This window comes from Mytilus edulis, chromosome 2 (assembly GCF_963676685.1).
Source record: "Mytilus edulis chromosome 2, xbMytEdul2.2, whole genome shotgun sequence".
Lineage (NCBI taxonomy): Eukaryota > Metazoa > Mollusca > Bivalvia > Mytilida > Mytilidae > Mytilus > Mytilus edulis.
Window position 1 is genome coordinate 28,394,497 of NC_092345.1, and position 26,747 is coordinate 28,421,243.

The 26,747-nt window shown below is 33.3% G+C and overlaps 2 protein-coding genes across 2 annotated transcripts in view; one reads left to right on the top strand and one right to left on the bottom strand.

The window, feature by feature from the left end:
• Window positions 1–14,479: 14,479 nt before the first annotated feature.
• On the top strand, window positions 14,480–16,627 carry LOC139510535 (complement C1q-like protein 3). The gene is made up of 3 exons (XM_071297100.1): window positions 14,480–14,611; window positions 15,956–16,021; window positions 16,212–16,627. Exons 1-3 carry the CDS (start codon window positions 14,536–14,538, stop codon window positions 16,607–16,609), a joined length of 540 nt encoding a protein of 179 aa, XP_071153201.1. The 5' UTR covers window positions 14,480–14,535; the 3' UTR covers window positions 16,610–16,627.
• A 6,466-nt stretch (window positions 16,628–23,093) lies between these two features.
• The window catches only part of LOC139511885 (homeobox protein Hox-B6b-like), a 39,484-nt gene continuing 35,830 nt past the window's right edge, over window positions 23,094–26,747 (bottom strand). The window contains exons 2-3 of the mRNA XM_071299029.1: window positions 25,373–25,908; window positions 23,094–23,350 (exon numbers count right to left, since the gene is read on the bottom strand). Of these exons, the coding sequence (XP_071155130.1) occupies window positions 23,100–23,350; window positions 25,373–25,835 (714 nt within the window). The 5' untranslated portion in view covers window positions 25,836–25,908 and the 3' untranslated portion in view covers window positions 23,094–23,099. The remainder of the gene's footprint in view (window positions 23,351–25,372; window positions 25,909–26,747) is intronic.

Below are 26,747 nucleotides of genomic sequence, written 5' to 3' on the forward strand. Positions count from 1 at the left end.
AAAACCGCAATGTGACCTATAGTTGTTGTGAATAATTTCTGTGTTATTTGGTGTTCTGTGACGAGCTGTCTCATTGGCAATTGTACCACACTAGTCTCCTTTTTTATACTACAACCATTTCTGGACAAACGGAAAATACGGACAGACAAAACAGAAACTAGTCCATAAAACAGGTAAAATTTAATCCTGATTTTCTTATAAACCAACTTTAAATGATAACTTAGTCATCAGCAGTTTAATAATGAATGTTATTGTACAATGACTTTCATATTAGAAAAAATTCAGGATTTTCTTCCCTCCCGGAACACCTGAGTTCTTCCCAGGTTTTGTTGGGTTACGTGTTGCTAAGTTTTTAGTTTTCTATGTTATGCATGTGGACTGCTGTTTGTCTTTTCGTCGGTTTTCGTTTTTCGTTATGGCTGTGTCGGTTCGTTTTCGACCTTACAGTTTGATTGGTCCTTTGGTGTCTTTTGCCTCTCTTTTAAAATGTTACCTCGACTTGCAAAAGTTAAGACACGTACTGTACATGGAGGAATTTTTTTACAGTTAAAAAAATGTTGCCAATATTTTTTGCGGAAGCAAAGTTATGAGAGTTAATCAGATCTGCACACACTATTAGAGAATCGTGTAGCAGTCATGTGTTCTCGTGTATGGCCGAGTAGAGATCGAAAAGTGGTCGAATGGGGTCGCGAAGGGATCGCGTATTGGTCGAATTGGTCTAGGATAAAATAAATATAGAAGTCGCAGTGATCTGGAAGCGATCGGGCATTGGTCGAGTTAATCTGGAAATGATCGGACATTAGTCGAGCAAAGGTCGAAATGATCGAGTACTGATCGGTAAATTGTTTGTATTCCGACCAAACTCAATCTCTACACGATCCTTTCCCGAACAATTCGACCGTTACTCGACGAATTCTCGATCTCTTCTCGAGTGAATTGCTTCTCGATCCTTACTCGGATGTTTTTGACATGTCAAATGCTTTCGGGTAGAAAATCAGACCGATAAAGTGCAAGGTAGACTATCCCGAGCATGCTTGTCGATTGAGTCAGACCAGTCTCCCTATCACGTAATTTGTCTTAATCGGGCTTGATCGAGTTTATCTGATCGGCAGTGTGAACCTAGCTTTAGTTAGTTTTCTCTTTGTTTTGCGCGCAATTTAATGGGCATATTGTTTTACATCTTTACGTCCTTTCTTCCTTCCGTCCCGTTGTAAGTGTATAGGTATGCCACATAACTCCTCCTACAGTTTGCGTGCTAGGTAGTTTTCACTTTGCTGGCTGTTTGTACATATATTAAAGGTGTGCATGTGGTCAGGGTTTGACTTTAATTGGTATTTGCTCTTTTGTGAGATAGTTGAACTTTGTAATTTTTGGAGTAAATATTTAAAATGCGAATTTGAGTCAAATATGGGTGCATGAATTTGACAGTTAATGTCTCTTTATCAATATCCATATCTATCAAATTTCTACTTCTCTGTCACACTTTTGTATCTACAACAAAAGTAAAACCTACCGCAATGCTTCTTCTGCCGTACAGTTCTTCTGGTCACCTGAAAAATAATTTGCAATGGTTATTCAAGTATCATTTTATCAGAGGATTCAAATATCGTGAACTTCGACGCATAAACTGCAAACACTTTATGGAGATATACAGAAATGCAGTCGATTGCACTGTTGGATATTTCGTGGCGCCAACTTATATCGGTAGAGGAGTACGGAGTGCCCGGAGATAACAACCTGCTTTCAATGGGGAAATGACAATCTTAGTCAATTAAGATTGGAGTCGAACGACCTGCCACGTGCTGAATGCAGGATAGTACCTGTTCGAATTATGACATAGATGGAGAGTTGTCTCATTGGCACTCGCACCACATCTTCTTATATCTAGTACTACAGTAGTTGAACTACTTAGACCACTCTGCCACAGGGATCTCGTAAATACAGTCTATGATCCTGTCATACAACAGATAAAAAGAAAGGACAACACCATGGCGAAATACCGTATACAAATCTTTCATAAATAGACATTAATTGAGTATTTTAAAAAGCATATCTATACTTCAATTGGTACAAATTGCAGTTTTAAGTAAACTAGTTAACTTCTAATTTGAATAGGGGGCATCGGTGGACAAGTGGTCTAAGTAGTTCTAGTAATCACTAGCCAATCAACACTGAGGTTGTGAGTTCGAACTCTGCTCGTATGGGTGTTCCGACTCTTAGCTTAATTGACTAGGTTTGTCAGTTTTCTTATCGAAGGTCGGTGATTTTCTCCGGGCATTCCGGCTTCCTCCACCCATAAAAACTAACCGCCACAAATAGCCCAAAAGTAGCGCTTAAAAGTGGTAGTAAAACACCAACAATAAATTTAACTTATAATCATGATGTCACTTATCCCGTGCAAAATTAAACGTTTTGAAACTTGAATTGATTATTTGTTTAAAAGAAGAAACTTTCAATCTCTTACCAGTATACGTCTATTGTTGTTTCCAGTTATATTTAATGTTCATTACTTTTATAATTGACTTATTTACAACTTATTTTAATGTTTGATGTTTAACATGTTTATTATACACATGTCACTTATATATCTTTTATATCTGTATGCAAGTTACATTGATTTGGAATAAAAATTGTTGAATTGTTTTTATACGTAATAGTTTTTGTACGTTCTGTGATATCTTAATGTCTCCAAATTAATAATTTTGCAACATGCTTCAGCCGTTAACCATAAATACACATTGATAAATGAAAAAAAAGTAAAGAAGTGTGTCATTTCCATAGAAATTAATGCTATGAGAAGGTTTTTAGTTTTTACCATTCTCAATATCACATTTATCAGAATAGTTATCAGAGGTACCAGGACTATAATTTAGTACGCCAGACGCGCGGTTCGTCTACATCAGAAGTTACACAAACACCTTCCTACTTATCAGCGCGATTGCACTTGTATCATATCAACTCGACAGGTCCCACTGATCTGTTTACAGTTCCGGAGCACATGAGGTCACCCCCGGTTTTTTTTATTGTGTTCTTCTTGCTCATTCTTTAGTTTTCTCTGTTATGTTTTGTGCACTTTTTTTTGTCTTTTCGTTATTTTTTTTACATGGTATCTTCAGGGTGTTTTCGAAGTATGAGATTGAAGATCCCTTTTGTCACGATCTCTCGCTTCTCTTCCATGCATGGCATTTCCATTTATCAATTTAGATATAATTCACATGTTTGCATCTAACAGACTCTATTAACAGATATATTTGTAACTGGACGTTAAGTTATATACAATTAATCAATTATTTACAGAAAAAAAATTCCTAAACAAATACTGTTTCAGCAAAGGAAAACAAATCAAATCTTCTTTGCACAAAGTTTACAGTCACAAGGACAGATAGGTTGTCCGTTACAGCGCGCCTGTGTCTCAAATAACTATAGAAACATGCTTTTGCGGTCTGTGATATTAGGACACCAGAATAGTTGCCTGGTCTCTAAAATCATCGATTGTTTGCTTTTCCTTATCCAGACATTTTTACTAAATCAGGAGGAATCTAAACATAAACAACTTTGCACACAATACAGGATGAAAATAAATATTGTACAACAGAAAAACGCAGGAATGAAACGTGTACATAAGTGAAACATATATAAAGCATTGGTATGCAACAGATGAAAATACATTTTTTTATCACAAACCTAGTCAAAGAAGAAACTGCACTGTGGTTGGATAATTGCTGTCCAAGTCCATTCAAGTTTGAATAATAAAAAAAAGGATGCAATTCTATTCCATTCAAGTCCGTTTTCTTCGACGGTTGTCACTTTTAAAAAGATCCTCATGCTCAAAACTCTTGACCACTAAAACTTATACAAGCAAACTTTGATATTTTCAATGTGCTTTAAGCAAGTTCAATATTTAATCTCAATAAACCCATCACATATACCAGATATCATATTTGTTTAATTCGTATTTATTACAAAGCTAAGCAAATGATTTGGCTTCACTATTATTATATTTATCAAAGTTGTACATATATCGATGATAGTTTGTTATGTTTGGTAAGGAACATGTGTTTATGCTATTTATAGAAAGGTCTGTTTGATTGGATATATAAAGTATGCGGGAAGAATTTCATGCACGGGTGGTTTGATAGTAGTTAAAGTCATTCGAGTCATTGCAGTCAAGTGCTCTAGATGCTTTTTTCCAAATAAATAATTATGAAAATTATTTATTTACAGGTTGATAGTCCAATAAGAGTCGCAAATATTGATGTTGCAGTGCTAGTTAGAGACAGACAATTTTCCTAATTCTCATTGATATAAAAAATGAATTACGTGTATTTATTACATGAATAAAAATACACTTGACTTTTGCAAGTGGCTACTCCCATGTGAGAGTTTTGTATTATATTGATAAATGTTTTATGTTCGGTTGAGGTTACGAATTTGAACATAATAACTAATGTATCCTTACTAAGAAAACAAAGCATTACACTATATATACTTATTTAATACATTACATTATACATTTTTTATAAATCTAAATTATTTTGTAAATGAGAATACCACTTTATGAATTTGGTGCGCCCGAACCACTTTTCTTGATTTAACTTCATTAGAAAAGCCCAAACACTGTTGGAACAATGTGAAAGGAAAATGGTTTCCTACTTTCCTGCGTTTTGTTTTTTGTAACCTTTGGTCAAACCGTATCGGATACAGATTATTCCAAAAACACGTAATTCGCACAAGGAAATAATTCAATTGTAAAATGCTGCTTATAATAACAACAGCAGGATTTTAATGCGACCTGCCAGCTTAATCATGTTTACAAGTTTCATATCGTCAAACATTTCCAGTCTCAAGCGAGTACTACATCATGCTATATTGCACATGTAAATGCAGTTGTACTGGTGATCGATTAGATATATAGTAAGATACGTCTTATTCCATAAAGGTGACGAAGACGTCATATTTGTTAAATATATGATAACCAAGACAGTATTTTTAAGCGGCACACTCACCTTTTATGATTCGTACAAACCTATATGAGTCATTTGCAAATGATATTTAGTTTAATGTCGTGGTGTATCACAACTCTCAGCACTGGTTGTAAACTGATCATCGTAACTGCAGGTACGGTGATCCAAACATGGCGGAGCCCAAAACAGGTAAGATTGTGTTTTCTTGATTTCTCCGTGTACACTCATTGTTTTAAAGAATTTCTCAGCTGCTAGGTTGATATGTACGGTATTGTTGTATGTGCGTGTTCTTAATATCATATGTGACTTTGTTACCGAAATAATAGCTATTGAAAATTTATGGAAGATCATCGTAACTCCAAGAATTTTGTTTGTTATGATAGTGGTAACTTGATTATAAAAGAAGAGTGACGAAAGATAATAGAGGGACAGTAAAAACTCATAAATCGAAAATAAACTGACAACACCATGGCTAAAAATTAAAAAGACAAACAAACAAACAATAGTACACATGACATAACATAGAAAACTAAAGATTAAACAACACGAACCCCACCAAAAACTAGGGGTGATCTCAGGTGTCAGTGATTGTAACTTTCTTTATATAGTGATGGGCGACAATATATGAATCGTGTTTGATTGTTTGATAACTTGTGAATAATTTTCTAATTCACTTTTTGCTTTGTAGGTATAGTCTTTATATTTCACAAGTCAAACTTTACGGTAATGGATTTAGTGTAAAGACGTCATACACAGTCATAGAAAAACATGACCTTGTGCAATGCCAAGATACAAGTATCGACAGATTGTAGATCCATGAATGTGTTTATGTTAGAAACAATAATATTTAGTTTGCTTTAAATTTACTGATAAAAAAGTCAATATTAATACCAATAAAAACAATACTCAATGATCTAATTACAGGGTTGAATTAGTAGTCTTTAAGAATAAGTTTATTTAAAGGAGCGATAATATTTCCAGGATCGTATCTAAATTTCCGGGCACGGTTAGCAACATTTCCGAGGATTTGATATTCCGTTTGAAATTAGTTTTTTACCGGTCACCCAAACTTCTAAACCAAATATTTATATCTATGGAAGAATTTTGTAAAGGTTTTAAGTAATTTGTGGTAACGAAATCTCTGGCTTAATAATTTACCAGTAATACATAGATTACATTTGTTAAAATCAAAAACGTCACAACAAACACGGGCATAGCGACCTAGTTGTGGAATATAAACGCCATAAGATGGTCCTTAAGGAACATCACCATCCAAAAAGGAAAACATTATCAATTGAATGCAATGAAGATGGGTCTTCACTGAGTTTTGTTATAATGAGTTATCAAATTATTATAATTTATTACGCCAGAGCCATGATAAACAGTACAAAAACAAGTCTGCTATTAAAGAGGCGCAATTAGTGTCCATTGGATTACCTATAAAATGTAGATAAACTTTGTTGCCAAAACGTACTTAAAATTATCAACGAGCAAACTAACAGCTTCAATCATTTATCACATCTCCAGTTAGTATATTTAACATATTTACCTTTCTAATAAGAGAACAAGGCTTTAAATGAATAGAAGCAAATATTTTTGCATTCAGATTTATCAAACGACCATTTAACTAAATAGGAAAACTTTTGTTTGATAAGATTGTGAGGAAGTGTAGTAGAAAAAGTAGAAAAAATCAAAACTGTCAACAGAATCAAAAGGACCATCATAAGCATGTAATTTATCTAAAACATCCAAAGAATTGTTTACACTCCAAAAAATAGGTAATTCCACTATTTTCATATATTTTATAACAATAGTTTATGATAAGTTGTTTGATATTAGTTTAGGAACTTGTTAAAAGCACTGGACAATTAGTTTTAGAACACTTACTAGAGGTCGAAATGAAACGAAATATATTAATGTTTTTTTAAAGGTTTATGTATCAAACCTTCAAATGTTCAGAAGAAGCCTTAAGCTGTGTTGTGGTTATAATATTTTTGTTTACTATATGACTTTATATGGAGCGCACGAACTTTAATGTAGATGAATTCAAAATGTCATGCTTAAGAACTTCCATGTAGTATTCAAGGTATACCACCACCACAGCTGCTTTGTCGGCTGGTACAAACACAAACCGCTTCGAAAAAGTTTATTTCTTATTCTGGAAATAGGCTTATTATGTAAATCTGAATTTTTTTGAAAATGTAATATTCTATTATCGACAACATCCATACATATATTTATGTAAATTTTCAAGTACTATTGCTTAATGAGATGGACTTTGAATGTAATTTCTCTAAAATGTATCAGCGAAAATATCGAACTCCAAGTGAAATTCAAAGCGGATGTGGAGAGGGCTTACATAGGCTATGCCTGTTGCCCAATCCAATTCAATTTATTTGAATAAAATATTGTTTAAACTAAAGCGGATACTCCTTTATAAAACGGCATAACCAAAAGCCTAAACACACCAAACAAATGGATAACAACTGTCATATTCCTGACTTAGTACAGGCATTTTTTGATGTAGAAAATAGTTGATTAAAGATGGTTTGGTATTTTAGATATTTATATCACATCATTTCTAGAGTACCATTAGTGGTTTCAAAGAAACTTTGAGGCCCGGTTTTGATTGCTTATAGTTGTGTAATTATTTGAAAAGAGATTCCGTGCGGCATTTGGACGCCTCAGCTTTAAAACTTTCTTTTTAAGGACGATTATACTTATATACTTCGATATTCAGTAGAGTGAAAAACGCCGAAGAAAATTCAATCGGAAAGTCCATAATCAAATGGCAAAACCAAATGACAAAACACATCAAACGAGTGGACAACAACTGTCATATTCCTGAATTTGTACAGACACTTCCAAATGTAGAAAATGGTGGATTGAACCTGGTTGTATAGCGTTAAACCTCTCACTTGTACGACAGTCGCATCAAATTTAATAATATTGATAATGATGCGTGAAAAAAACAAACAGACACAATATGTAAACATTTCACAAATAAAGGTAAAAAGTCTAATTCGATAGGTCACATTCGTGAAAAGGGAACGGGATTGTAGTTACGACATAAGGAACACGAAGGGCGACTTAAATCCTCAGCTTCGAGTGAAATTGCAAGACACATCTAATTTCTCGGGAATTTCTTCTTTAAAGATGTCCAGAAAATATATATGTAGGGTTTCAAATTGTTGACACCATATTCCGTTTTCAACAAGTCAATATTATGAGAGTTACAAACACTAACTGAATAGGATTAGGCTTTGTCTACTGAACAATAACATATTTGTCTTGTGGGTAGTATTATCGACTTGGAACATTCGGGGCTTTGGAAATCATCTATTCATTTGTCATTTTGTTCTGGAATGTATTAACGATCTCTTAACGACCGTAACCCACTCAAAACAACATATCTGTCTTCTGTATGTTATCAAATAATTCAGTTTTTATTGACATAATCACTTTCAGCACAGACACAGACACACACAACCGATAAATGCTCTGTGCCTCAGTTTGTTTTTTTTTCAAGCCCGCTGCAATAAATCCCAATAAGAAATGTCCATTAGATTGACTAAAATTCTGTCTGCAGTGAAGGAGGGTCTTCAGAAATACTGTGAAACTTCTTACTAGCGTAGTGGTATTAACCATATAAGGATTCTTAAAATTTCTAAAGAACTTTAGATAATATCAAATCTCGGTCTTTTTTTCTGAATTTAGTTCTGTAAAAACTTTTGATGTTTCAACCCTGTATACCACCATGCATTCCCCATGTGAAATTGAAAAATCGCCTGAAAGAAATATTCCACAATGCCTTTCAACATAAAAGTGGTAGCATACGCTATAAATTTATTACTTTGGGATATCATAAGGCATATTTGGTTATCAGTAAACAAAAAGGTAAACCATGCTACACAGAGGAACAAGTGATCAGTATGCCGGAGTTTCTTATCGACAACATATTTGTTGAATTTGGAGGTAGACTTTTTCAACAAATTGTCGGCATTCCTATGGGAACGAATTGTGCGCTTCTCCTTGCCGACCTTTTCTTATTTTCATATGAATCAGAGTTCCTCTTTTGTGATTTTACTTTTTTCAGACACTTGTCAAAAACAAGAAGATCAAAGAAGCCAGATTATTTAATTTCACTTTCAGATATATTGATGGTGTTCTTTCCATTAACAATCCGAACTTTGTTAATTGGTTCCATTAATATATCTCCCAGAATTAGAATTCAAAATTAAAGAAACAGCAAACACGGCTTCCTCTGCCTCATTTTTAGACTTATATCTCGAATTTTACATACACAGTCATCTCAGTACCAGAATCTATGACAAACGAGACGATTTTAATTTTGAAATTATAAATCCCCCCCCCCCCCACCTTAGTAGCAATATACCAACTTTACCTGCATATGGGATATACATTTCCCAACTTGTTCGATAGTCAAGAGCTTGCAGCTTCTTCTCAGACTTTGTAAAACGTCACCAGTGTCTAAGCAGAAAGTTGACGAACCAGGGGTATGTCAAAGAACGTCTCGTCCTTTTTTTTCTAAAAAAAAGTTCATCGGAAGGTACCAAGAACTTGTTGATAAATATTTCGTATCAACATCACAAATAAAACTAGATGGTCTTGATGTATAGATTCTGCGTACTGATGTTGTTTATAATCTTAATTACGTGTTATATTGTTCTTTTATTTGTCTTTGTTCAATTATTAATATTACTTTTAATGTTGGTCTGTGTTACGTGATATCCATTTGACGTGGCTCAGTATTTATACATTCCGTCAATGTGTTTGTATTATCTTTCATTTTTGCTGGTGTGTTTTGTATATGCGCCCTTTTGTGTTTCCTTGTTTCTTATAATGTGACTCTGTACGAACCCGGCATTATGTTATTGTTCTATTATATGTCATTATGTTATTGTTCTATGATGAATTTGATGATACTTTGAACATTCGCATAGTAGTATTAACCCATATATTGATTCTAAAAAAAATTATAGAACTGCTGGATATTTTTTAATCTCGGTCTGTTTCTGTAATTAATTCTAACATAAATTTTGATTTTGTAACCCTGCATTATAACACCAATCTCAATGTGAAATTATAATTGTTTTGAATAAACATTGAACGACAAAACTACTTTTTTGTGACGTTTGTATTTTCTGACGCCCAACACGCGAAACAAGGAATATGTTTTTTAATTTAATTGATGCTTTTTTTTTATGTTTGTTCGTCTTGAAATTGTATCACGGTAATGACTGCGGTAACCATATTTTTACTATTTTACCGATTATGTCTGTTTTGTTCTCGTATAGTTGTGAAAATAACGGAATTTGATGCAAGTGTCATAAAAGTAAAAGGTTAAGCGCTATAAAACCAGGTTCAATCCACCATTTTCTACATTTGAAAATGTCTGCACCGAGTCAGGAATATGACAATTGTTGTCTATTCGTTTGATGTGTTTTATCCTATGATTTTGCTATTTGATTAGGTTCCTTCCGTTTTGAATTTTCCTCGGATTTCAGAATGTTTGTGATTTTACTTTTTTCCAAGAGTGCTGAACATTGCATTAAAGATTAAAATTAATCAAACAATCAGTCCGAATATGTGGCTTACTTATATTAGTCTTCAAATGAATTCATTAATCAGAAACAAGACAAAATTAATCATTGTGTTTGTTCCTTACTTCTCAAACATAAATAATTTACAAATAACATTAACGATACCAATTTTTTCTCCACCAGATGCACATTTCGACAATAAATATCTCTTCAATGTCAAAATATATGAAAATTCAAATTGAACCGGATTTCAAGCAAATTCCGAAGTTCAGGCTTGATAACTATTGTACCCTCTGAGACTAACAGTACGTTCTTGATTATTTCTGGATTCTGTTGTAGTTTGGGTTTTTTACTTGGGGATACAACAAGCCAGATGGACGTATTAAAGTAATATTCATGTGTATGATAGCGTCATAATTTATTGTCTCAATCATATCTTTCTTATAGTGACGCGAGTGCTTAAGCGCAATAATGTGTCAAAATTAGAAAGTGAGATAATGACAAACATGTTATACAATTCCTTAAAGGGAGATAATACATCTAATCAGCTTATTTAAGAGAAGAAGTTCTAAGAAAATGGTCGTTATATCAACGAATGCATATACAAATGAAGAAATACACCCTTACGCTGTAATGAAACAAGCAATCTATTTTTAGTATCAAAAGTATACGAATATATAACAGCGAACAATGTAAACAAATTCTTTAGCAAAAAGCTTTTCTGAAGAAACTAAAATGAATACTTTGGTGAAAGTTGTTTTTATTAACAGTAAATATAATAGCTTTCTGTTGATCCGATCTTAAATAAGTTGTATTTGGATTTGTTAGATTGTTATGTGTTTATATTTGATATTTGATGTGGTGATATCTGGAATATTTTATTTATGATATACATACAGTGTTATACAGTTTTTGTCTCTGTGGCAAGTTAGGAACCTTTGACCTTCGTTAGTCTTGTATTTATTTTAAATTGTTGTTCATTTATATGTTTGAAGTTTAGTATGACGTTAATTTTCTCTTATCTTATACACATTGATCAAGGGCAAGATGAAGCCTCCGTTGTGTGGTATTCTATCACTGTGTTGAAGACCAATTGGTTACCTCCTGTTGTTTTCTGCTCTTTGGTCAGGTTTTTGTCTCTTTAACATATTCCTATTTTTATTCTCAATTGTCATAAAAGCATGAGGTTTGGCAAGCCACAAACCAGGTTCAACCCACCACTTTATCTTAAAATGTCCTGTACCAAGTCAGAAGATGGCAGTTGTTATCTTATAGTTCGTTTCTGTGTGTGTTGTATTGGTTTTTTGTTGCACTTCAGTGTTTCTGTTGTTTCGTTGTTTTCCTCTTATAGTGGTTGTGTTTCCTCCGGTTTTAGTTTTGTAACCCGGATTTTTTTTCTTTCAATCGATTTATGACTTTCGAACAGCTCTTTAATACTATAATTTTGACAAACTTAAAAAAGAAACGAGCGTTTGATAGAAACCTACTTGTTCAACGTATGATTACACATATTCGCACTTGTTTCAGATATTACACATGGTCTTCTAGAGATGCTGACGAAGAAGATGAACGAAAATTCAACCATAGGTATGTCTTATTATCCTGTTTATCAAATTCATCGATATATCTACAATTTTAAGAAATTATGAATATATTTTATTTGTTCGGAACCTTTTACAGCCCTTTAAAACAATGCATCAACTTTTATAATAATATGCAGAACAGCTTTGGGTGATATCAACAAAACACAGACTACAACGGGTGGAAATTCAAACATATATTATCGTAATTAGTCTGACAACCTCACTGTAAAAATCAAATGCATGCATTTTGACAACCGTTGGTCACAACTAGATATTGTTAAATATATGACTTTGTATGAAATACAGTTCAGATCATTTAGATTTATCTAATGCTGTGCGAGAAAAAAAAATCTCTAAATCAAATATATAATATATATAATAAAATTATATACTTTTGTTTACATGTCGGCTATTTTGTGCTCATTAGTGTTGGCTATCTCTTTTAGTAAGACGGTACCGCTATTGTTTGCTTCAATTATTAAATGCCCTACTATTGTGCATGCCAACGAAATTGTTATTAAGTTTTATTACGTCTGAGTAAGTAGAGTGGAGGTTTATCAGCCATCAACAGGCATCTAAAGAGCAGCAATGTCTGGTATATATGCATTCAATTGTGTTGACAGAAATTTGGAGAATAATAGAAGAAAATAATAGTGGGTGTATTAACGGAAACACAAGCATATGATAATCGAACTGAAAAAATGGACCAGGTGGATATCAAACATAGTGATAAGAAAATAAAAACGGTTACCAGTCATCATAATTCTTATTGTTCTTAATACTTTTTACATGAATAACGATGACTGTATACAGTGCTATTTAGTTTTTCTTCAAAAATTGAGAGTCAAACTACAGTGTTTTGTTTAATATTTTAGTGTTCCTGCTGTTCCTTTAGTTTCCTCTTATAGTTTGTGATTTTTCTTCGGTTTTAGTTTGTAACGCATATTTGTTTTCTCTCAATCTATTTGTGACTTTTGAACAACGGTATACTACTGTTGCCTTTTTTTGTAATCCTCTTGATTTCTATACAAGCTATTGTTATCCAGTTTGCTGTTTTAATGTTAATTCTTGTTTAAATACACCTTTTGTTGGCTGTACAAATTCAAGCAATTTATTTGTCGACAGGGTATGATTTCGGTTTTAATTAAAGATTGTATTTGTATCAGGAAGTAACAGGAAGTAAAATCATTATATAGATGTATGGATCATTGAATAAATTAAACTGATTTATTGATCGATTGATTGCATCTTAACGGCAATTGAGAATTGTTTCATGTATATTCAGGTCTAGAAACTGTTAAAACATTATGCAATTATAGTAAGATGGTACGCCATTTATTCAGAACAAGTAAATTGGACTGCCACACAGTGAGTTCTTACAGGGGTTCTTGAACATATCTCGCTTTTTACACGAGACATTCAACGTCCACATTTCGACCGGACGTGGATGCAAATTTATACATCTGCACACTCAAAAAGACGATATGCTTCGCTAGGGTTAAACGGTCGGTCGTAGGAACACAAAAGTTACCCCATTTCTCTATCCCATTCACCCTTGTGGTGTAAAAGAAGATTATCAATGTCGCATGCATATTCACAATGTCGGAGATTTTGGGTATCTACAACTTAATTCATCACACTTGTTTGATGTGTTTTGTCATTCGATTCGGGACTTTTCGATTGAATTTTCCTCGGAGTTCAGTATTTTTGTGATTTTACTTTTAAGAACATGCATGTATGTAAATATTAAAAAGTCACACTGCCTATGTAATGTAAGTGTCAATTCAAACGATTTATTTGTTTTGTTGTAAAACAACCTACCTAGATCAGGGGTAGAGGTATACGAAATCTCTCAAACATGAACCACCTTGTCATTTTCATTTGGGTTGTCCCTTTCAAGAAATCTTTATTCCAGCAGTTGTCTATTATATTTGTTTTTGTAATTTGTGTTTTATTAATCAAGCCACTGTGTCTCCTTAGTTGACTTTAGTTGTCACCTTATTTTATTTATAATAAAACAAAACAACATTTTTTTTTCTATTTGTAAAATTTATTCATAATTTAACTAACGATTTATAAAACATTTCAATGATTCTCGTCCTTCAATTTTATATCATGGATTTGTCAAACTTAGACTCAGACAAGGAATGGGTTATTCCTCCCACAATGCAAAATAATGAAATATTAAGAAAGTCTCGAAAGCCAACTCAGTATTGGAAAATAGAAACAAAAAATAAAGGTGTGTAATTAGTTCTTGGAATTAGCTGACACATTCTCAAGACCATCTGGTTCATAGGAGCGTCGTGTTTCAAAATAATAGGTAAACATATCTATATAACTATCGGTGCTTATATTTTGCAATATTTTCAATTAGGACCAATATATTTTGAGTGGTACTATCGAACAAACAGCTGTAATAAAATAATGATGTGGTTCTTGTACTTTTTTGGTTTGATGATATGTTTTGATGTCGCAATTGGAAGTTGTTATCGACAAAATGGTTAGTATCATTTTTGAATATTGGTTTTTCGATTTTACAATCTTTTTAAAAATAACATCATTTATACAATGTTTCCACTTTAAAAGACTAATCACTGATCACCGAATCGACAAAGTTAAAAGATCACAAATAAAGAAGTTTACGAACATTGTGAGGACCAAAAATTCCGAGCACATGAAAATAACGCAAACTCGTTAGATATAAACTCCAAAATTGCGTATCGTCATCGTTAAAGGCAACAGCAGTAAACCGATGTTCAAAGTCATAAATAGATTGAGAGAAAACAAATCCTGGTTACAAACTAAAACCGAGGAAAACACATCAACTATAAGAGGAAAACAACGAACACATAGTAATGTTAATTGTTGGGAATAATACACAAGTATTTGTAGCAAACATGAAATGTGTTCACAATGGTGGTTTAAAAGTGCCCTCCAGTTTTTCTATCTTACAGAACAATGATTATTTTATCAGTATTTTGTCGTTAGTTGTGTATTTTTTTTATTCAAGACAGAATTATGTCTTCCAAGTCGATTTGCTTCTTTTTCATGTCAAAACCAAATGATTTATTTATTAAAGCGTCAAATGTAGATAAAAGCAGTACTGAGCTCTGTAACGAGCAACCTTAGAAAGTGTGTATATGTATGCCAAATCCAAAGGGAACAAAATTAGGAAAGTATCAATTTTAACACTGGGTAATCGGGAAGATATATGAAAATACGAATCTCAACATTCTCCCCCACCAACTTTAGCTTACTTCAAATGTAAATCTAAGTTGAAAGCAACTTCAGTGAATATTTTATTTATATCAACACAGAAGTGCTGTCTACTGCGCTGGTCGATTTGTTTTAAGATCTTCTAACAAATAACGTTTGGTGTAATGGATAAGGATGGTGTTTTTATTCGTGATACAAAAAACCAAACCCTACAGTAACTTTCCAAAGCGAAGGCAAAGTAAAGGACAGATATTTGATTGCAGTTTGTATCTGAAATCCAGCCTTCACTTTGACGAAAAATGTTTCTGCGGGATCCTTTCATATATCACCGTAAAATTGCATCAGTGCATTTATAGATACGCCTATGGGTTATTATCAACAAACTACAGACTACAACGGGCGAGGAAATCTAACTTATAGTTTAATATTTTGTCCGACAACATCATTGTCAACTAAACTCTAGAAACATTCAAATATCTTAGCAAATATAGGGCACATTAAACATATATTGTAAATAGGGTAAATATCACGAGTGGAGCTTACAATATGTTTTGAATATTTACATAACTTGTGTGTTTTCAGCTGAGAACTACATGAATAATTAAAAATTAACACATATTTTCTTCAGATATAACTCAGGGTCTGCTAGAGATGTTGACGAAAATGACCAAGTGCAACGGACATCCAAACATTGGTAAGTAAGTCTTTTATAAAAAAAAAATGTTTGGTAAAACAAAATCTTGCTTCTGAAAATTAAAAAGTGACTTATTTGTCCTAAAATGAAATATAATGTTCTTTTTTATATGCATATACTCTTGATTACAATTTCTTAAATATACCAATTTACCCACTATATTATATGGCTTTTTTACTTCTTTTAACAGATTCTAAGACGAGACCAGTATTTTTCGCTTCACTTACAAAACGCCCTACAACCGTACATGTCAACGAAATTGTAAAGTTTGATGACGTCAGAGTGAATAGAGTAAAAGCGTATCAACCTTCTACAGGGGTTTTTACAGCACCACTGGCTGGTGTATATGCATTTAATTGTGTAATTTCTGCAGAAAGGGGACAGAAATTTGGATACCAATTGAATAAAAATGATGCAATGTATGTTAACGGATATACATCTGACGCTAACTATGGATCCCAAACTACAAGCGTGATCATCGAACTGAAAAAGAGGGACCGGGTCTATATCAAACATAGACACCAGGCAACGGAAACCATTGCCGGTAACCAGTATAGTTATTTTTCTGGGTATTTTGTACATGAATAAAGATTACTGATGAATGTATTTGTTCTTTTTGTTTGAGATACGAATTCTGCGATAATAAATGGTGTTATTCTAATTTCTGTACTTTTTCTTTGTTTATCTATTTGTAATTTTATTGTGTGTTGTTTTAAAATGAATCTGTTTTTTGGTTAAACGGGGAAATTGTTATTCAATAACTATTGATTACTATTGTTTAATAGTAATATCCCGATTTTAGGGATGTTCGTACTTTGTTATAGAATTGAAAGTTGACTAAATTGAAATAGCTATCAATCAAAATCGATTTAAATATTGAAACAGCTCCTGAGGAGGGGATACAGGTCCAGAAAATCAATAGGCTAATATAATGATGCCCACCACATGTTGTCTGTTTAGTATCAGTCTTACTATCTGTAGTTTAAAAGAGTGTCGAAAGACACAAAACAAATTATCAAACTCATAAGTCGAAAATAAAACGACAATGCCATGGCAAAAAAAAAAACACAAAAGAAAACAACAGAAAAGCATCAGTACACAAAATACAGGATCGAAAACTAAATACTAACTCCACAAATTAGTGTGTGTGGAGGGAAAATGAATGGGTGATATCATGTGCTTGAAGGGCACAAGTAAATCATGTGCCACATTTTGCACAGATCGTTTCGTGACTATGCACATTCAAGTGGTTTTACGTCAAGGTTTAGGTGTTCTTTATTTTTAATTATTTCAATACTAATAAATTGTTCTTTTTCGTAGCAATGTCCTTCATTCGATAACGTTATCATTGTCATATTAGATATTCGTCCCGAATCCATAAACTTTACTCCGATCTGTCCTACCAAATGATCTTTTTATAGTTTGTTTTAGTATTAAACCCATGCCAAGGTCGTGTATGGCGGTAAATGAGGGCTCACAAACATGGAGAGGTTTAGCGTCAAACGAGAGGTTAAGCGCTATCAAACCAGGTTCAATCCACCATTTTCTACATTTGAGAATGCCTGTTTTACGTCAGGAATATGACAGTTGTTGTCCATTCGTTTGATGTGTTTTGTCATTTGATTAGGGGCTTTCCGTTTTGAAATTTTCCAAGGAGTTCAGTATTTTTCTTATTTTACTTTTTAAATGAGAAATATTTCTATATTCTTATATGTCTGTCCAGTACAATGAATCTGTAATTTGAGTGGTTATCGTTGGTCGCTGTCTTTCATATCTGTTTTAGATTTTTATAACTTTACAGCATGTATTTTGCTAATTGTTGAAAGCCGTTCGATGACCTGTATTTGTTCACATCTCTTTGTCCGTTAGAATTGCTAATGTCTTGTTGGTTATCATACATTATCTTATCATATTTTTCTAAAAAAAAAAGTGACATTAAGTATTATTTTGAACTTCAAATCGTAGTTTGATTGTCAGATTCACATCTCTGTTCCATAGATTTCTGTTGTTAGATTTTAGAAAGTAAAATTCAAACAAAAGATGATTAATTCCTCCTTAATGCAAGGTAACGAACTGGTAAGAATTATCGAAAGGCAGCATAAAGTCGATATTCATTGAAAAATAGAAACAAACACCGAAAGTGTTTCACTGGTTCTTGGAATTATTTGACACATTATCAAGACCACCTGCTGAACAAGCGTGTCGTATTTCAAAATGATAGGTAAACATATTTATTCAACTATCGATGTATATATTTGGTAGAAGATACGGGTTTTTTTTGCCTTGTACTATCATACAGATGTTTGAAATAACCTAATAATGTTGTTCTTGTGCATTTTTGTTTTAATGGCATGTTTTGATATTGCCCGCAATTGGAAGTTGCTATCGACAAAATAGTTAGTATCACTTTTCCATGTTTTTTGTCTTTTATATTTCGGGGTACAAAAATCTCTTCATAGATAACATGATTAAATTGTGCCAAAAGCGTGTGTCGACTACAAAAATACTTAAATCGAAAACGTTAAGAAGGCCATATTAAGTAGGAAGTTGAAGAGTACTAAGGATCAAAATTTCGAAAGGTTTTTGCCAAATACAGTTAAAAGTAGAAACCGTAAGTAAGTATTTGAAAAAAAATCCAAAATTTGATTTATAATAATGGTAATTTCTATGATAATTCATGTCTAAAAAAAAGTACAAACCACTACTCTGGTCGGTATTTGTAAACTTTTTTGTGGGTGTATTCATTTCACAGATGATATCGGATATGTTCCTTATGTCTTAACTACAATACCCTTCCCTTTTCACGAATGTGACCTACCGAATTAGACTATTTACCCCTGTTTGTGACATTTTTACCTATTGTTTGTGTTTGTTTTGTTCACAAATCGTTGTCAATATCATGGAATTGTATGTCACTGTCATGCAAGTGAGAGGTTTAGCTAGCTTTAAAACCAGGTTCAATCCACCATTTTCTACATAAGAAAATACCTGCACCAAGTCAGTAATATGAAAGTTGTTATCCATTCGTTTGATGTGTTTGAACATTTGATTTTGCCATTTGATTTGGGACTTTCCTTTTTTAATTTTCCTCGGAGTTCAGTATTTTTGTGTTTTTACTTTTTTCATTCGAGATATAAAAAAAAAACAACAAAAAAAAAAAACATACAGGCACTTATCAAAGCAAGGTAAAACGAAGGGACATCAATTATATTCCAGTTCTTTATATCAAAGCTACTTCAGGCCGCCACAACGTCGAAAAGGTTTTAGTGTGATTTTCTCATAAATGTCTATCAGACTGCGTCTGTGCATTTAAAGACACAACTGTGATTGGTCAACAAACTACATACTACAGCGTGCGAGGAAAAACTAATTTACCTATTTTGTCAGACAACAGCACTGTAAAATAAACTCTAGAAACGATTCAGCATTCGGCACATCTAACTCCGCTAAATAGTACATTTTTTTTTAGATATCTACAAAGCTAGGAGGGCCAGTTGAAAACATAGCACTATGGCAAAAGAGACTATCATTTATACCAAATTGTAAACTTTGCATTTCCTATCACGATTTCCTTGATAGAAGATTGCTATTAAACAAAGTGTTCCAAGTGATGAAGTTGAAAAATCATCCCTTCATAAATTTTACGGAAGCTGTATAAAAGTTGGTTGACCTTTATGGATCATCTGTATCACAGGTGTCGACAGATATGTTCCAACTGTATTAAGTAATTCCGTTGCCTCTTCCCTGAATGCGACCTACTGGGTAAGACCTAACACGGGTTAGTACTTACATAATCCACACGACGGGTGCAACATGTATAACATGATCTGCTTACCTTTACGAAGTACCTGAGATCATTTCCTGATTTGGTGAGTTTCATGTTGCTCATCCTTTCGTTTCCTTTGTCGTGTTTTGTGTACCGATGTTTGTCTTTGTCTTTTCAGCCATGCGTTGTTATGCTATTTTCGAGTGTGAATGTCCCTTTGGAATGTTTCGTCTCTCTTTTGCGACCTGTATTACAAGTTTATTTTAACCCCGGACTATTGTTGTTGCCATCTAATGTAGATCGCCACATAGTATCCTCTACCTGAAATGTGTTAGAAGATACAAAAATGTAGCATCCCCATTTCATAAAACATATAATAAAACATCTCTTAATATATTAGACAAATGCAACCAGTGGCGGATCCAGAACTTTTCCTAATGGGGGGCCTGCTGACTGACCTAAGAGGGGGCCCGCTCCAGTCATGCTTCAATGATTCTCTATATAATCAACCAAATTTTTCCCAAGAAAGGGGGGCCCGGGCCCCCCAGGCCCCCCCCCCCCCTGGATCAGCCTATGGCAACTAGTGTTGGATTGGGTGGTACGCGAAACTGTTTTAATTCCGAATTTCGGTAAAACATGTGTTTCTGTTTGCATGACGATATAAATTAAATCCCGAATACTGTATATGTAGCAGCATATATTTACGTAAGGTAAAATTCGGAACACATAGGATATATAAAATTCAAAGACAAGCTGACAATATATTAGTTCATGATACACCTGTCCATCTGCAAAAACATGAGGTGTAGGAAAAAAGCTGAACAAAAGCAGAATATCAGAGATCTCATCAACCCAAAATAACCTGAACGACAAGAATGTTAGGATACAATTAAAACAACCACTGACGAGGTTTCTTGACTTTGAATATACAAAAGAGCATGTGACAACGTTGACATATTTCCTGTTATATCTCAGCTCAAATTATTTGTCTTTATCAGTGAAATGACAAAAATGCCCAAGTATGGTTTGCATTTGAGTATATTTAAATTGCGGAACACAACCATAACGAAAAGCAGAAACTACTTGTGGTAAAGTCGATAGAACATGTTTGACCCCGCCATATAAGGTAGGTGTCTGTCACAAGTCAAGTTCAAGTTATTTAGTGGTTGTTGTCTGTTGGTTTTTTTTTCGTTTTCTGATTGACTGAGTTTTTGTTTTTAAACGCCACATTTAAGAGCCACTTTTGGTATATATCGTGTCGGACAGTTTATATTGGTGGAGGAAGCCGGAGTGTCCGGGGAAAACAACCGACTTTCGATAGGAAAACTGACAATCCTAATCGATTAAGATTGAGTCGAGCGCAGCCACACAAGTGGGGTTCGAAATCACAACATCAGTGTTGAGTGACTGGCTAGTGTTTACAGCAGAAGGACTACTTTGACCACATGGCCTCCGAGGCCCCTTTTCGTTTATTATCTTGATCATAAATCTTGTTATTAGTTTTCTGGTTTGGATTATTTTACATTTGTGAATTCGGGGCCTTTTATAGCTTATGCGGTATGGATTTTCTATTTGTTGTAGACCGAACAGTGACCTCTTACTTCTACACATCTAAATAAAGAGGTGTCTCAATGGCAATCTTTCCACTTCTTCTTATTTTTATATAAGCCAATGAATAGTTAGCCAATATCTTATTTTGTGTCATACTGAACAGGTCGACCAGTCGTAAATGTATTATGATGCCAGGACAGAAACTCGACAGAAAAGATCACTTCATCAATAAGTCTGTATTTCACATTATAAAATTGAGATTGGGAATGTGTCATAGAGACAACAACCCGACCAAAGAATAGAAAACAACTCTATTGGTCGTCAAGTCAGCTAGTGCACAGGTCGACCCATCAGCGCGTTGACGTGACAAAAAATACTTAGTCTATACATATCATTTATTTCAAGTTCTATAGGTATTTAGGATTAGAAGTCAACAGATTGACATGTCAGCACTTTAACAAATCAGTTAGTGCAGATGTCGGTTAGTTTTTCTTCCTATAGATAACAGTCGATGGACCAGCATGTTAACAGGTCGACATGTCATTGTATCAATAGAACACAAAATAAATCAGTCTGCAAACAAATTGATTTCTTATTCTTCAAGTAATCATATAAGTATGTTGTCATGCAAGCAAGTCGACATGATAACATGTTATAGGTAGACACCACGTTGGTAAGTTGGCTGGTTGACATGACTCAAAACTGTTAATATAAATATCAGTTTGTTTTATGTTCTCAAAGACTTCTTTTAAACGGGTCGACCGTTAATCGGATTATCGGGTCAACATCTCGACAGACCGACAGTTAAACAGGTCGACAGGTCAACGGATCAATAGTACAAAGTTTACATATCGGTCTTATTAAGGTTCAACAAGACTTTTGGTCTACATGTTACGAGTAAGCAAACTGACATGTCAGTGGGTCGACAATACACAATCAATAGCTTATAGTTAACGTATCAGTTTATTTCGATTTTTACCAGTCTTTGGGTCGGCATGTCAACAGTTCAGTAATTCGACAAGTCGCAAACAGAATCTGGTAGTTTTGTTTTGTGCAAAATAAATTCTTAACCACATGGTATGTCGGATATTGTCCGAGTGTGTTGATGTTTTACGATTATAGATTCGCCATGACAATATGCAGAACAAACACAAAAAGAAATATAAAATATTTTTTAAGCTTTTAATCAGCGAATTGATGTTGCTTCCATTAAGCTATACAATTCGATTACTTGTCCCTTTCAAGTTTCAATTCATTGGAAGTTGGTCTTAATGAAACTTTTTTTCAAAATATATACTAGTATTTCAGAAAAAATGTAGGTGTATAGTTTACTTGTTTATGCACACCTATCAACCCGTTGTTTAGTCTCGAAAGGTATTATCAACTATAAATTACACGGTCGAATGTCAAAGTTTTTCGAATCACCAATCGAAAATGCTTATAAATATAAATTTCGTTGAAAAGAAAAGAAAAAACATCAAAAATGGAATTCAATTGTAACGTTTACACCGTTTTCTATAAAATACAAAATAAACTTACACATTTAGCAGCAATATATAGATAAAACACTTATACAAAAATATAATAAGATTATTTACAATACAAATTCTCGTTAATACAGGGTGCCGACATAATATGTACATTCATTGCCAAATTTATTTTTCGGACATATCAGAAGTGATCTTTGCTAATATATATATATATATTAAATAAAAACTCTACAATATAAAATATATAATATAAATATCCGGTTAACACATATTAACGTGCATTTTTCAATACAGGTAGTTGGTTTTCAAGAATTGGTATTTGATTTATTGGTTTTGTTTCTTTTTTCCACTTCATTCGGCGATTCTGGAACCAAATTTTTATTTGCCTTTCAGACAAACACAATTCATGTGCTATTTCTATCCGTCGTCGTCTGGTTAAGTATTTGTTATAATGGAATTCCTTTTCTAATTCAAGAGTTTGGTATCTGGTATAAGTTTGTCTTCCCCTTTTACTGTTTAATCCTGAAAAAGTATAAATTAAAGATTGCAGTATCACATGACAGTTATATGACCTTTTAACGACATCAAATTCTCCGCCTACTGCCGTAAAGCGGAAGTAGCTCCTCCTTATTTTTATGTTAAGAAAATTTCTGGTAATAAAAACGGGAAGTTTATATGCCGATCAAGTCGTAAATGTCACTTCATAAATTGTGATACAAGCTTACTCACTTCACTGAAGAATTCCTATAAATTTTCTGTTTTAAATGCAGTGAAATGAAATAAATTTCCGTTTTCCTGATGAATGAAATCTCTATAATGATAGTACAAGCAGATTTTATTGCAGGGGGATCTTAAACCTGCTACGTTTTGTAATTAAAGCGACAAGTTTACAGTGTTAGAATTGGACATAAAATCGTTCCTATGATATAACGGTACAGATCTATAAAACATAACATTATCAGTTCTGTATTGTTCCAGATGAGGGTTTTCCGCCTTTTGCACAATGTAATAGATTTTGTCCATTGTTGTGTTGTAATTTTATGGGTTATTGTTCATGGTTTTTTAGATATTGCATTAATGCAGAATTGTTTTTATTATATTAGGTTACCTGGTACTGGTGGACTGTTAAATGTGTTATAAAAGGTTAAAAGTACTTTTTTTACTGCATCTCACTGTCTTTTCGTAAATCTATTCAGAATTTTACTTTTTTTGAATAAAAAAAAAACCAAGGAACTGTTAATACCAATTACGAATAATTACACGACAAAAGAATGGTCAAAATTGGACGAATCTAGATGGCAGAACAACACCGAAGACAATGCACCCCATTTTTAAACTTCGTTTCTCATTTTCTAAATAAATCTAATGTCAAACAGAAAACTGATTGTAATGTTGGATCATGTGATTTTCATGTACTTGATTTTATTACATATTTAATGTACCTTTTGTAAAGGTCCACACTCTCAACCAAAGTCACACACTAGTTTAAACCCGAAATATATGCATGGGAATGTCCAATTCAGGACCCTCGTAAGCGTATGTCATATAAATGTTTTTCATTGTAAAAAAACATGGTAGTTGATTGCAGAACTCTGATTATTTTTGTAAATTCCATTAAACTCTTCACCGTTTTATAGACTAAGGGCGATTCAGACTTTTGCATTGTGCAAAAACACATGTCTAATATCTAACCTATGCATGCTTTGTTGGTTATTGGTGTCGTTGGGTTGTTGTCTTATTGACGTATACTCAACATTTTCCTTGCATTCATTTGTACTTATAAATCTATAAATCACATTGTTATTCAAGGATACACTTGACATGGTATATTTTGTACTTTAAGATTGGTTTTTCTAAACGTTTATGGTTTACCATGCAAGTTTAGATGGCTAGAATAAATTAAAGTACCATGATTTACTGAGGAAGTAAATTACAAAATGACAAGCACAACTGAAATTTATTGGCTGGCTACCTTTCAGCAATTGTTTCAAGAAATTCCAATCTAAACACAAGTTCGGTTATGATGTCACAGTTCCTAACTTGTTTATTGTGCCTCCCTACATAGCGGTGAGCCCTAATGATTTAGCATCTTAAATACAATAAAAGGCGTTTCAGTAACATAAAAGAAGTCTTATTTATTCTTGTCTGTCACCGACAAGAATCTTCACTTTAGAACGTCTTTCTATAGCTATTTACCACTTCGAATCCATGTGTACTTTTAATATAATTCATGCAAAAAATCACTTTTGGAGCCTGGTTTAGTGCAATCACTGCAATAGTCTATTCACACTACTGTGATTTATATGCGAATCGTTTATAAGTTTTGTAAACAAAAAAATGAACATCCTTCCAATAACGTTTGATAGTTTTTAAGATTATAAAAAGGGTAAAGGAAAAAATAAGTCGAAGAATGCAGTCATTTCACAAAACACAACGCAGAAAACTAAAAATTCATTTGTACAAAAGCCTGCGGCATAGAGATCAAGGTCAACTGAAACATCACTAAAAGTGTTACCACTATAGTAAACCCTACGTCCAACTTACCACCGTTTGATTTCATCCAAGGGTACATACGACGTGTCATAGCATCTCCATCGTCGCTCTCGTCGCTATTCGGATCTACTCGTATGTTATCATTCTTTGCGAAGGTACTTTGAACAGTTGAGTCTTCTATCCCACGAACAGCGTATTTTTGCCCCATGGTATTATATAAAGTTCTGTCCAACTCACGATTACTACATCTTTGATTTATGTCCGGATCATAATCCATTGATTCATTAGTACCATTGTCAGACGGATTTTTGATTGTCTGTTCACGATATTTATATCCACTGTTCAACCTACGGACATATGAATTATTGCCCGGTCTAATATCATTGTTTATAGTCGGGTGAAATTGATAACTTTCTGATATATTTCTGTCGTTAAAGTGATTGCAGGAAATATATTTATCAAACAGATTTTGTTGAAGTTCTGTGCTTCCAAAAGTGCTCATAGCGGGATACATTTTACTCTATTGCCATTTTCGTGTAGATTATGTCGTATTATCCAATATCGTGTTCATTGCTTATCCTCAAGTCCTGAAATGTAATATATTTAAATGTGTTTTTAAAATTCATTTTAAAACAAGCCTGGGTTAAGTGATTTGATTTTTTTTTTTTTACTTTTCAGTTACAAGTTTCAGGGCTGTATAGCACACCCCGTCTCTGTTGTTTTGGACGATGACAATGTAATCAGCCAAAATATATGGGCTAAGTGACAAATTTCGGTATTCGGTATTGCAAATATATACTACTAAATCATAAAATCGGCAATATTAACAGAGTTTGATGGATTTATTGTTTTGTTTTTAATGCACTTTCAATAATATTGGCATTATCGTGGCTTTCATTTATTGTATTGATGGAGCAATCCGAAGATAACATTCGACAGGAAAACTGACAATTCCAAGATTGTTAAAAGAGCGAATGGCGTTCCTTGTAAATGTTGATACATGAACACTATTTGAATTATATTTATATCTGGACATCGACAAAACGTCCTTTATAATCAAAATTTAATAACAGAATATGAATTTGTTTAGAATACAATTAAGAACAGGCGTTTATGTCATGATGATTAGATATAGGAAGATGTGGTGTGAGTGCCAATGAGATAACCATCCATCCAAATAACAATTTAAAAAAAGAAAACCATTATAGGTCTATGTACGGCCTTCATGATGATTGTCTTTATTGTGGAACTGTTTGTATTTATTTGTTAAAAAACAAAAAAGTAGGTAAGAATTGTCTTTCAATTCGAAATGTGTTCAAAGGATAAAGTAAATTCAATTTCTCCCACCTTTTAATGCCTTAAATAGTAGATTTTCTGCTAGGAATAAAGTTTAGATTCATTTTTAAAGGTATTGCAGTAGACAACA

Excerpts from the sequence above, each read along its gene's own strand:
- LOC139510535 (XM_071297100.1), top strand. The coding sequence starts at position 14,536 with ATGATGTGGTTCTTGTACTTTTTTGGTTTGATGATATGTTTTGATGTC. Across the intron at positions 14,612-15,955 it reads AAGTTGTTATCGACAAAATG|ATATAACTCAGGGTCTGCTA; the intron begins GTTAGTATCATT and ends TATTTTCTTCAG. Across the intron at positions 16,022-16,211 it reads CAACGGACATCCAAACATTG|ATTCTAAGACGAGACCAGTA; the intron begins GTAAGTAAGTCT and ends TTCTTTTAACAG.